A 12,622-nucleotide genomic window follows, 5' to 3' on the forward strand; every position below is an offset into this window, starting at 1 on the left:
AAGCAAGCCAAGAAAGGCAGCTCCAGAGGATATCAAGAAAATAAAGTGACAAATTGGTGTCACATAAGAGAATGTATGACAGGAGATACCATCATGCTTTTCTCTGTACGAAGGCTCAAGAGTGAGTAGGTATAGCAGAACATTCCTATTCTACATTACAACATTGTAAGTATTGAGAGTAAATAGCATAATACAAGATTACATCATTCCTGACGAGGCAGAACACTCATCCTGTTCACTCCTTAGGGAAGATATAATTTTTTTATTCTTTAATCAAATATAAACAAACCCATAGATTTTTGAAAGTGCCTGGCCGTTTAGGAGTTAAGCTCCAATTTTAATTAATGTCTGGTCTTAAGGTTTAATGATGTGAAATTTCTCAAATTACAGTAGAACACAAGTCAGGCACAATTTTCCTTCAAGAAAGTCAGCATTGTCCAGAATTCACAAATAACTTGGAAATAGTGCGAACAGACTTTCAGAAGTCTCAACCCCTTTTAGATAGGTGGAAACTATTTCCACTTATAGCAAGAATGGAGCTGGCCTACACATCATTCATTCTTGCTGCATTGCATTTTTAAAACAATAAGTCAAAATAAAATTAAAGTATATCTACAGTTATAACTGAGTGATATTAGTATGTGGTAGAAAAGGAAAAAGGTGTCAACTTAGTTTTGATGTCTAATTAGACAATTGTTCTTGCTTTTTTTTATCTTACCATTGGAATTCTTTGGCTCCTCAAAATCAATGATGTTTTCATTAAATCTAGAGATACTGCTCACGTTCTGCACACTATTTCCACAAATTGGATGATTTTGGACTCATGATACTAATAAAATCTGAGGATTAAATAAAATGAGAAGATTAATGCATGCAGTGCAAGACAACACTTCATTAATTGCAGTAACACAGCAACACGTGACTTGCAGCATGGAAAAAATACTGCCAAGCAACCAAATTCTACAGAGGGCTCAAATCTCCCCAGATGTGAAGGTGTTTTGCCCAGACTCATCCAATCCCTCTGACAAGCTCTTCATCCAGCTTCAGAACCCCTGAATTCACTAAGCACATAGGCCAGCCTCACTAGCCTGCCCAGGAAGCTGACAGATGGAAGTTACCACTATCTCCTGCCATGCCACAGGCTCACCATTAAGCCTTGACCTGCTTGGACTGCATCCTGCCTCGATCTGAAGGATCTTTCAGAGAACAGAAGTTACTTTTAAAAGTCTTCAACTATCTGTCTTGGAAAAAGTCACCCAAGTTATAAAAAACAAACTGGTATCTGTTCATTTATAATAGCCTTTTCCGGAGAGCAACAATGACACACTGTCCTCTAGACTGCTTCTTTTCAACATGCTTTTGACAACACCATCTCATGTAAGCTACTTACAAACGTCAATCTACTCTTTCTTGCAGTCAGTACAAGACTCCATTTTCTGTGCAGCATATCCCCAAGGAGCTGCAGGATTATTTGCTTGTTGCTGATGATCACCTGGGCAAGAGTCCTACAAGCTCGTATTTACCCACAAGGCAGGTACTGCTTTGTGCAAATCCAACATTTCCCTGTGCATAAAACAAGTTACTTCTCAAGCTGGCTATATGCCTCGACAAATACAGGATCCTAACTGTACTGCAGGCATTTGCATGAAAACACAGCTATGCAACAACCATTAAGAACAGATATGATGCATTAAAGTTTTATTTCAATGCAATGTAAAAAGAGCCTAAAGTGTCTGTAAAGGCATTTCCCCATGGCCATGCATCAGGACACCAGCAGCACTCTAAGTCAAGTATTAATTCCTAAGTTTGATAACAGATGGGCTTTGGCCTCAGTGACCCCTACATCACAGGGACAATACTTTTTCCTATGTTTTATATTATTATTACCCTTATCACCATCTTGGGCCTCCACCTTCAGCTAGAATGAGGAAGCATAACAGAAGAGATCCCTTTGCCCCTTGAACTCCATTCACTTCAGAAAACCTACATGGGTATACTCCAGAAGTACAACTGGCTAGAAGGCTTCCCAAAACCTTGAAGGTATGGAATATTTATTCCCTTTTCCTCTTCCTCTGAAAACCCTGCCCAGGGTTTCTGGGAAACATCGACACACCTGTAATGCTTATTTGCTCAGCAAAATCTTAACTTCTCTAAGAATGAAAAGCATACTATGTGCAATTTATTTAGCACTGTTAGAAAACTTAAATACATTATGGCACAACACAAAGTACATGTATTTTAGTTTTGAACATCAAAAATGCTCAGAGCTAAACTCGCTAGAGAGCTTGCATGTATTTTTTGCCTTTTGTCATATCACTGATGTGAGGGAAGTGGATGTTGAAAACAGAAAACATCAGTATTGCTGACTCACAAAGAGGAAGGTTATAGATGTATTCTAGAATCGACCTTTTCATTAGGCTCAAAACAAGCACAAAAGCAGAGGCTGAGTGTTATCACACAGATATAGAAAAAAACCCTTGTGACACCGACTCAACTAGAGATCTGGCCTACAGTATACAGGCCGCAGATTACAGGAATTATATTTGCTTAATGCCATATTAGAAATAACTTTTGCCGAAACACTTCTTGGTTAGGAAAAGCATTCTAAAATCCTTGGTGTAGTGCTTATATCAAGACTTCAAATATTTTTCTGGTTTCCAACATGAGAGACTTACATATAGATTTCTTCATCTTTCAACTTTCTCAAAGTTTTCTACCAGCACATTTTCTCCCAAAAAAGTGAGCACATTAAATGGCTGCTTCCCCCTCCTCAAGCCTTGCATTTCTAGTGGAGTCGGGGTAAAATTACTGAGTCCTTGTGAGCATCCAGCTCCACCCATGCGAACACATCAAAACAATTTCGTCTTTGGCTCCTCTTCCTGTGTATCTAATCTCCCGTTTGTTTTCTGCCTTCCTCTATTATTGTTGCTCAAAATACAAGCAAAGCAACTTGGCTGGAAATGCCTTTGACTGAAGGGGTATTCTTTTGCCAGGTAGCTGCAAGGAAAATTTAAACTACTTACATTCGGCAGGATACAATTTTCAGAGAGGATGTAACAGCTATTGAGCTACCGCTACACTTGAACTTTGCCATTTACCATGAGTTGAACAAGAGTTATTGACAATGATTTCAACAAAGGATGCTTGTGTATAATCACAGAAGTCAAGTATAGTTTGACCTGTAACAATTTATAAATAACTCCTGCAAATTCTAGAAAGGAGATTTTACTGCTTAATGCACAAAGACCCAGTGAAAATAAGTCTAGTAGTCAGTAGAAATACCTTCCTATGCACACCTTGCTCTGCACAGATGAAAAATGCAATGCTTAAATTATGAAGTGTCCTTTCCTGAAATTAAAAAGTGAACCACAAATTTGAGGATGTTGCCTAAACTGATGCTATCTAACCCTTAGATGAGGTACAGACCAGCCAGTGGAAATACCAGCTTAAGTATCCTCACGAAGGGTATCTTAGAGGATACAGCCCAGGCAGACAACAGCAGGCTCAGCCCCTGCTCACAGCCAACCAGAGGCCACGTGACCACAACAGCAGTATTACTGCGCTTTATGTATTATATACTTCTCAGGGACTTACAGCTTAAGCCTCCGTCATAGCATGATTGTACCGATCTCGATTAACTAAGAGCACTGCCAGATCACGCAGGTGCCTGCTTGGATATATCAGATCTAACCAAAGTCTTCCAGTACGTACTAATCCTGACACGAAAGTACTTCAGAGGTGAGGATGATATAGGTCTGTTCCAGCCCTGACAGACTCCTTGGTGCCTGTGAAAAGAGCACTATATATGAGAATTAGATCCAATACTGCAAAGACTTATCCAATATTTATTGCAAGCACGTAACTCAAGTTTCTCAGGACCTTTCATGTACTTGATATGATGTGCATCATCTTGAATTAGGTTCCAACATACATTCTTAACTAAGGAGCAAATACACATCCATAAGGGAAATAACTGAAATCTTCCATTTTAGTACGAACATCAAAAGTGCAAAAAGATCAAAGCTTCCTTTATAGTCAATATGGATGTAAGCTGTAGGTAGACAAGGAAAAAGCGGTGAGAGGCCACACATATCATCTTGTTCCAAGACTGATCTGCATTATTAGAGAGAATTTTAAGCCAGAGCTGGTTAGATAATCTTAGTTTGAGGCAACATACATTTATTTTAAATTACCACTATATCTTAACTAATTATCACAAACAACATGATCTATAATACAGAGCTGTTAGACTAGATCTCTCAGCATTCCAGTTCTGTAGTTAAGTATTTTTGGTGAGATTACAAACAGTAGAACAAATTATTTTGCATCTAAAATATGAATCACAGTGTAAAGATTCGGTTCCATATGGTTATATGTAACAAATCTCACTGTGCACAAATAATCACTGTCACTTAACCATTTGTCTAACTTTCAAGATGCAACAGATTAGATCTTGGCATTTTAGATACTAGATATTGACACTTATGGTGTAAAATGTCTAATACAGCAACTAAGAATTCTTACTTTATGTGAACAAGGACCATTTATATTTATCTCTAGTACAGAAAGCATCCAAGTGCTCTTGCAACGTTTTATGGAGGCATAGAAAATATCATGCAGCAAAAAGTCATAGTTTTGTGCTTAGTCATGTTTTCTTCTATTAGTATCTAGTGCTGAATCCTGAGAAGTCAAGCTTGGAAATCTCCTTTTCATTGGAAAAGCTTGTTCGATCTATGCGAGAACTTGGGCTTCCAACTTTACTCAGCCAGGATTTCCTGCAAGAAAAATAAGAGAGGGTTAGCATATGAAGAACTGCACACGTGAGGTTTATTCTCCTGTCACGCCTTTTTTTTTTGAGAGCCATAAGAAGTAGTCTTTCAATGAGGAAACTATCCCAGATATGTTTAGTTCTTTTCTGTTTTCCCTCCCTTTCTCCTTTAAAAGCAAAACAAACTATTTAAAATGTATCACTATTTCAAATAGTATTACACAATATTACATTAAAAAACATCTGACAAAAGGCTAAAGCCGATTTACTGTAATGATCCCTTTTAAGTGCTTGTCAATAGCATTAGAATTGTTATACATACCTTTGCAGATTCAATACTATACTTTTAGCAAGGACCTAAACACCGTTCATACTTGAAATATATTATGAAAAAAATTCTAACAGCCAGCTTACCCTGACAACTAAAAGAAATGGAAACTGAAATGAAAATGATTAAGGTCAAAACCAGCAAAAAGACAAAGCAAACAAAAACAAAAATGGTGTCACAAAGTAATACTAAATTATAATAATAAATACTGAATTTTATACAGGCATTCTTAATTCATAAGTGGCTATTTTGCACTTATTTGCATTATGATCCAATCTCTAATTATGCTGGTGCTTTTGCCTTCTTCCACAGCACACTAGAAAATAGTATTGAACACAAATTACCATACGGTAATCAAGGTTGGAAGCTGACAGTGCGATGGCTGCTCCTACATGCCCACCCACTATATTCCTATCCTGCAGTAATTTGCTAATTCACAATAGCGATAAACTATTGTGTGATAAAAGGAGGTGCACAAACACTTGAAGTGCAGCAGACAACACTGCTTACAGAGAGGCTTATTTACAAAAAATACTTTCTCAGTATTTTCTGTTGTACTAAAGTCTCAGAAATAGGAAAAAAGTATTTTAGTGTACCATATTTTAAGGAGAAATATTTCTACACTTTAAGGAGAGATATTTCCACACAAACACTTTTATAACTTTAATGATGCATAAACTGGTATAGACACATAACTGGTTAGTATTAAAAAATATATCATTATTCATTTAAATTCCAATTTGAAGACCATAGAAGTTACACCTTATTAACAGTTATGTTAATTAATCCTTTGCAAAAATCACACAGAGCATTATAAAATGCAATGTTCTTGTAGTGAGACAATTTTGATGTCTTTATAATGAAAATTGTGCATAGAGATTGCTTATCTTGAGCCAGTAAATAAAACACTTGATGTATAGGAGCATTTCTTAGAGACCCTATATGACAAGATGTTTTAGACAATTTCTGACTCAACATAACAGCGCAAAATATCTCAAGTGTCTTAGCTGGTTTAAGAGACAGGTCATTTTCTCCAGACTGTGCTACTCCTTCATAAGATTGGTCTCATCAATAGCACAGACAGTTCCAAACCTGTATTCAGGACCTACACAACTAACCTTGTTCTTGAAACTCTACACACAGTCTCTTGACTATGAAGACATGTACATCCTTAATACTTTAAGAAAGCAAGTTATGTCCTACTAGTGTATTTTTGAAATATAACCCTAGGAGTATGCTTAGTGGATTACAGACCTGCAGTGCCAGAAAGCTCTGTGAGCTCCTTCCTATTTGACCACGAAATTAGAGGCTCTATATGGAAAGACTTCCTAGAAAACACAAACCAGATCTGGCTATCTCATGTTCAAAGTGTGACAAGCCCTAATTTAGTATACAGCAACTAAAATTAATAAATATTTGTGAGATGTTTACACATCTTCACACCTCTTGTTCTTTGCTTCATATTGTGAACAACCTCCCTTCTCATCTGTTTTAGATGAAGCCTTTCCAGTAAGAAGTATAACACAGGAATAGGAGTACATGAGCAAAACAAGAGAATCCAACTTTCCACTCTGTGCTGGAGTCCTAAAGGCAGACCCAGTATTTCAACAGAAGGAAAAAAGCCAAGTAATAGATCAGCCCATTTGATTCCATATTATGAAAAACTTGAAAAGCCCCTTGTTTATTTAGCAGGAAAGTCTCTAATATAGTTGGATGTTCTTGAAGGAAAAAAGAACATGTATTTGTGATACTAAATTACTTAAAACAAAAAACCTATCTGTACTATTTTTAGAAGACTAATGCGGTATTCACAAGTAAACAGACTTTTTTCCTCTTTTTCTTCTCATTTTAAAGGTGAGCTTGTCCTGGACAAAACCAAAAGAAATATATTCCTTGCCCAGCCTTCACAACTGTACATAAGACCAAAATCCATCCATGGCTGCTTCCAATTCCCAAGTTCCACTGCACAAAGAAAGTAACTCTGCAAACTTTGCACAGAGCAAGGTTTATTCATTGTCAGCTCCATATACTCTCACATGAATAAGGATAAAGCAGAAATTATGAAAATCCAATTAAAACAATCCAGCTCCATGGAAACTCTATAGGATGCATGTATTTTATTCCTTATTTAATGCAGGAGGTAGGGAAGGAAGTGTTACAGAACTGCTCCCTACCTGGGATTTGCACGACTACAGGGGCTCAGTTCTTCATTGAGATGCTAGTACTTTGCAATAGGACTTTCATTGATCATCCCTTACTTCCCTCAAGTGACAAACCGTTCACTGAACACTACGAAGCAGCACATTTTTTTACAAGCTAAGAAAGCAGGAAATCAGTATTTGCTAGAAGTAGTACACACTTATAGTTGTTTCCTCATTTATCTACAGAGCAGAAAATGTCATCTCCAATATCTTTGGTAAGGGTAGTATTTTTAAAATGGTTTTAACTTTCATTAGTATCTAGATCAATAGACCCAAGTTAGGAAAAGGTTCTGTATCCTCCTCTTGCTTCACTCTGCCTTCTTAATTTTTTCACATGTGCCATGAATTTCAGATCACCCAATGCATGCAAGAGATTAGCTACAATTACTAGCATTTGGAGTTTTAGCTTGCCATTTATAACATCCATTTTAAAATTCACTGCTGCTACCCATTTCTCCTCAGTAGTGAAAAAGACAGCCTCCACCTTGCTTGTCAAATGGGGTAGGTCTGAATCAAACAAGGACTTTCCTTTAAACTAGTCTGCAACAGGACAGTATAGAGCTTACTCTTCAATTTTAAAGGATATATTTCTAAAGCTATGCTGCTTCAATGAGTCTGGAACAAGAGCTAACCTCCAAACAGCCATTTCCTACCATGTTTTACTTCTCGAGTACTTGTCCATGCAACCGCTCTTGGCCATGCTCCGATCTCACTGTTCAAAACCACACTGGCAGTGTGGGGAGTAGATCAACTCAGATCACTTTAATCACAGATTTACGAGTTATGCAACCTCCCTGTCCAGGGGAGGAGGCAGGCCAGTGCCCTAGGGTCTCTCCTCAGGGTGTGCAGCACTCCTAGCACCCCCCTCCCGCCCTCTGCCACAGGGTTGAGAACACCCAACTGATTGGTTCATTCAGACAGGTGGCACCTGACGATTGGCTGTTGCCAGTGTGGGCCACCCACCTCCTTCTGGAAGCTTCTCCACAGCCAGTAACCACCCCTCACCCCCAAGTGTCCCCTGCAACTGGGCCCCATCCACCTCAACAGCCACATCTGGGCAGGGCTGCTCACAAAAATACCCCCAAAATAAACCTCAACATTCCCAAGCACGTCTGACAGTCCAGGCATTGTTACTGAAGCCACTCGGAGCACATTGATTTTCTCACCATTCTGGGTTTTACTTCCTCAGCCCAGTTAGGACAGGTTGCCTGAAACAGTTTCCCAGCTGAACTTAAAATGCATGCTTTCTCTATCCCCATATTCATGGTGGCTTACTCCTCAGAGTTTAAAACAACTGGATCAATCGTTCTTTGCCTTTTATAATTTCATTAACTAAAACAAACCTTACTAAGTGACTCTGGCTTGTTACCTAGGTAACCGGGCCCTTTCCATTCAACATGATTAGAAAACAACACCTAAAGAGCTGGGTTTACACCGTCCCAATTTAGGTTCTCACAGAAATAGCCTGGCTGCGTACAGTATTCCAAGCAGTCATCTTGCAAGCTGAAGCACATGTGCCTACCTGTTAACTTGTCAGAATGAAGCCTGACCAGGTCAAACCTGGAGAGTTCTCTGGAAATGTTATTTAAGGAGCCTTGCCTCTGTAATACAAGATAATACTAGCACAGCCCTAAAAGACACCACGCTTTGAATACTACAGGCAGTAGAGTAACCTCATGACTTCCCTGAATAAGATCTGGTTTTCTTAAACTGAAATCTATGCTATAGAACAGATTTCCCTAAAATAAATGGCTTGGTTGGCACTATGACTGAAATCTTTTCCTACTTTGGTTAGGAAAAAGTAACTCTGGTGCAGGAGGAAACATGCCTTTCTGCACCTTTACACAGGGGGCATGCCAAGAAGCACGTAAATGAAAAATGCATTCTTCCTGTGCTAGACTCTGTATCAAACCATCAATATACATCAGATGCTTCTGCAGTAGTTCATTTGTTGTCTGCAAAAAGCCAAACTATTTTGTCCCAAGATTGGAGCAGTTTACAGTCTATAGTGTAAGAAATGGACAGGAAAACTACCTATGGCATTAATACTTGGTGAGCTAGGCACAGTTTAGGAATGTTTGTTTCTCTTCACCTTAACCACAGTATCACTTACAGCAGAACAAGAGAAATGTGTGCTTTTATTTAGAGGGAGAGAAAAATCAAGGCACTAGCTTGTTTATACTTTATTTCCCTTTGTTTGGGATAAAATATTGGAAAGAATGTTGCTTTTTCAAGATTGTATTTACATCTGTGACAATGTATAGACTAGGATTGCAAATATTTATAAAATACCTCCAAAATGTTGTTGTATTCTGAAACAGTACTGTCAAGTTTTCATAAATCCTGATATTTAAGTGTTTGCAGAAGAAATGTGGAATTCTTTTTCACTGTTGTCTGGCTTCTGAGCTTTTAAGAACATCAGCCAGTGTTTTCAAGCTTTTCTCTACAATCATAAGGGCTAGGAACATTTTACTTAAAACCTTTGTTTTTATAAAGCTGAAATTCACATCTAGGTAAAGCCTGTAGTAGCCTGTACAGTAAAGACATCTCACAGCTTATTGTAGAGCCATTCCATTGTCCCTACACCTCTACTCCTGCTGCAGGAGCCGAACAGTAAAATGGGAATCTGGAGATAAGATTTATAGGGCTCAGTGTTGTCATGAAAAGAGTAGCAGGAAGGATAAAAACCTCGGCAACAGAAGTGTTTGAAAATAGTTTAGTTCAACATGATTTGAATCAGTGTGGCCTGAAAAACACACATTTAGCATTTTAACTTCAGCAAAAGCAATCAATGCCTTAATAAGGTGGAGAAAACAGGTACTGAAGAAAATACATGAGGGATCCTGGGGAGAATCCTGGGAAAAATTACTAATATTTTGGTGCAGGATAAGGTCAAGAGGACTCGAGCAATATGTACAGTCAAATTTCTCCTACTGGCCTTCATCCTCTGCTCCTAGTAATTTTTTAGTTTTCAAAACTAGGCCCTAGTTTGGGGTAAAAACCTGAAGCCACCTGACCCAAAATGCAGCTGTTTCTAGAGCTCTGCTCAGGGGGGGGGCCTCCGTGCTGCCATGGAAACTGCTGCACCTCCTCAGGCAAAAGGTAATCGGGCAGTTTTTAAACTGTTGTGCCTACTGCCTGATACACCACCAAAACCACTGCTGGCAGCGGTCCACACTGGGTCAGGATCAAATGTCTGCACTTAATCGCATGTCCATGCCATTTGCATATACATACCTGCGAAAGGAAGGGGGAAGTAGTAGAGGCAGAACAAGGCAGAGCGCAAGGGAGAGGAATTTTGACACACTTAAGAGGACCCCATTACAGTCCACCAAATCAAAGCCAAGTGACAGGTTACTTCAGAGGTTAAAAAGAGAAAGCCAGCAGTAGTCTAGTGACAGGTTACTTCAGAGGTTAAAAAGAGAAAGCCAGCAGTAGTCTAAGGATACAGGCCAAGAAGTGGGTGGGCTAGAAGTGAAGCAACCTGCTCCGGCATAGGCACCGTGCCCCAGAAGAGAGCTGGAGCCTGTAGGTGTGGGGAAGACTGCACTGCTGCTGCCTGTTCACTAGCTGCTCTGGGCACCCCGACAACAGGAATTTCTTGGCCCCTTGGATACTTAGCAGGAGTTCCATAACTGTTTTAGAAAGGGGAGAAAGATTTTTAATCAAAACTAGTGTTTGACTTCATATCTTTTAAACACAGCTGTCAGGTGAATGTTGTTGATTTGTTTATATTTCTTCCTTTTCTGTCAAACCCTGCTGCACTCAGTGCCAGCATTTCTCTAGAGAATACATGATGAGCTTTTCTTTGAGGTACTATTTGAAAGTAATGTCAACAGCAAGGGCAAATTAGCAGAATCTGATATATTAAAGATACAAATTAGGTGTGATAATACCAAATAAGCTTCAAATACATATTTTGGTATAGCAGTTCTATTTATAAACCTGAGAAAAGTGACTTGTATGTTAATCACACAGTGTATGTTTTATTGGCAGGAGTTTAATGTCAATATGATCATTACTAGTACAGAATTTGATTCCATGTACCTCAAATTTACTTTGTTATACATATCTGATCTATGTTAAATGTCTTTATCTCTTAATTTGAAGAGGAGGAATTATCCCAGAATGAATGAAACCAAGTCTGAAGTAATTTTTTCTTGTATGCAATGCAAAGATCTGTTGTGGATTTTCCTATCAGTCATTTTGTTAAACTTCAAGTAGAATTTAATGATTTAACTTAAACATATGATCGTAAGAAGTGTATTTTATAAAAAAAGTTATCAGAATACCTCTTTGTTTAAGCCATGTTAGGCAAGTCACATTTGGCTTCTTCCATAGATCTTATCAGAAAAAAACTAAGCAATGCTGCAGAAATTTGTTCCAACAAAAAAGTAAAGTAAATGAAAAGTAAAACCAAAATTCAGCCATTTCAGTAACTCAAAACAGCTTTTATGTCCACACTGACCTACAGAAAGTAAAAGACAAAAGAGAGTTTCCTGTTAAGCTCGTGTCCCATCTTCCCCAAAGCAGTAAACGTACCAGACAGCCAGAAGCAGCAAAAAGGCCTATTGTATTTTTTCCTTGTAATGTGTCTGCCTCTACAGGGTACGATTTGGCTCACAAGGCAGACTAGGAATTTTGGCTAACCCCACTCCATTGCACAGAAAGCAATTGAAAGTTATTTCTCATTCCACATCTATTAAATCAAAGGCTACAGGAAGCTTAAAATGAGGAGGAACTGTTGCTGTTAGCATACCAGTTCAGGCTTCTGGAGAAGAAAAGCTAGTTCTAAAGCTTAGAAACCAATTAGCACCCATCACCCACATAAACTGTATTTAAAACAAATGGCTGTATTATGGAGTTGAACAAAGAGTAAAGTACTATTGCCGCTGACCATCAATTTTACACCTAAAAGTGTAGTTAAACCCTTTCCTTTGCCACTTCAAAGCAACCCTATTGGAAGACCATAATGAATCGTCACACTGACCAATTCAGTTTTACTTAAAATCCATTTCATTATGTAGTCCAGTAAAAATAAAACAACCACTACAGTAAAGGGAGCCCAGTTACAGTCATCCAACTGGCAAATTCATACCAAACCAACATGCATCCACAGTCCAGGAAAGCATTCAAATAAGATAGGAAAAAACTTCAGATGACAAATGCAATCCAGAATTTGAAGGACTACACTATTCTGTTCTCTGGTAACGAGGTTCAGCGAGAGACAGACATAAAAGCCATATGAAGACCACCCCCCACATTACCATGCTTGCTGTATCCTCTATGTAATTCTCAGAAGACAGATTTACACAGAAAAATACA

The 12,622-nt window shown here is 38.5% G+C and overlaps 1 protein-coding gene across 3 annotated transcripts in view; it reads right to left on the reverse strand.

Moving 5' to 3' along the window:
• Positions 1–3,825: 3,825 nt before the first annotated feature.
• The window catches only part of ACYP2 (acylphosphatase 2), a 46,024-nt gene continuing 37,227 nt past the window's right edge, over positions 3,826–12,622 (reverse strand). For all 3 annotated transcript variants that reach the window (XM_076335211.1, XM_076335213.1, XM_076335212.1), the window contains one exon: positions 3,826–4,775. In XM_076335211.1, coding sequence (XP_076191326.1) covers positions 4,661–4,775 — 115 coding nt within the window. In that variant the 3' untranslated portion in view covers positions 3,826–4,660. The remainder of the gene's footprint in view (positions 4,776–12,622) is intronic.

The sequence above is a fragment of the Aptenodytes patagonicus genome, chromosome 3 (genome assembly GCF_965638725.1).
Source record: "Aptenodytes patagonicus chromosome 3, bAptPat1.pri.cur, whole genome shotgun sequence".
In the NCBI taxonomy this organism is placed as follows: domain Eukaryota; kingdom Metazoa; phylum Chordata; class Aves; order Sphenisciformes; family Spheniscidae; genus Aptenodytes; species Aptenodytes patagonicus.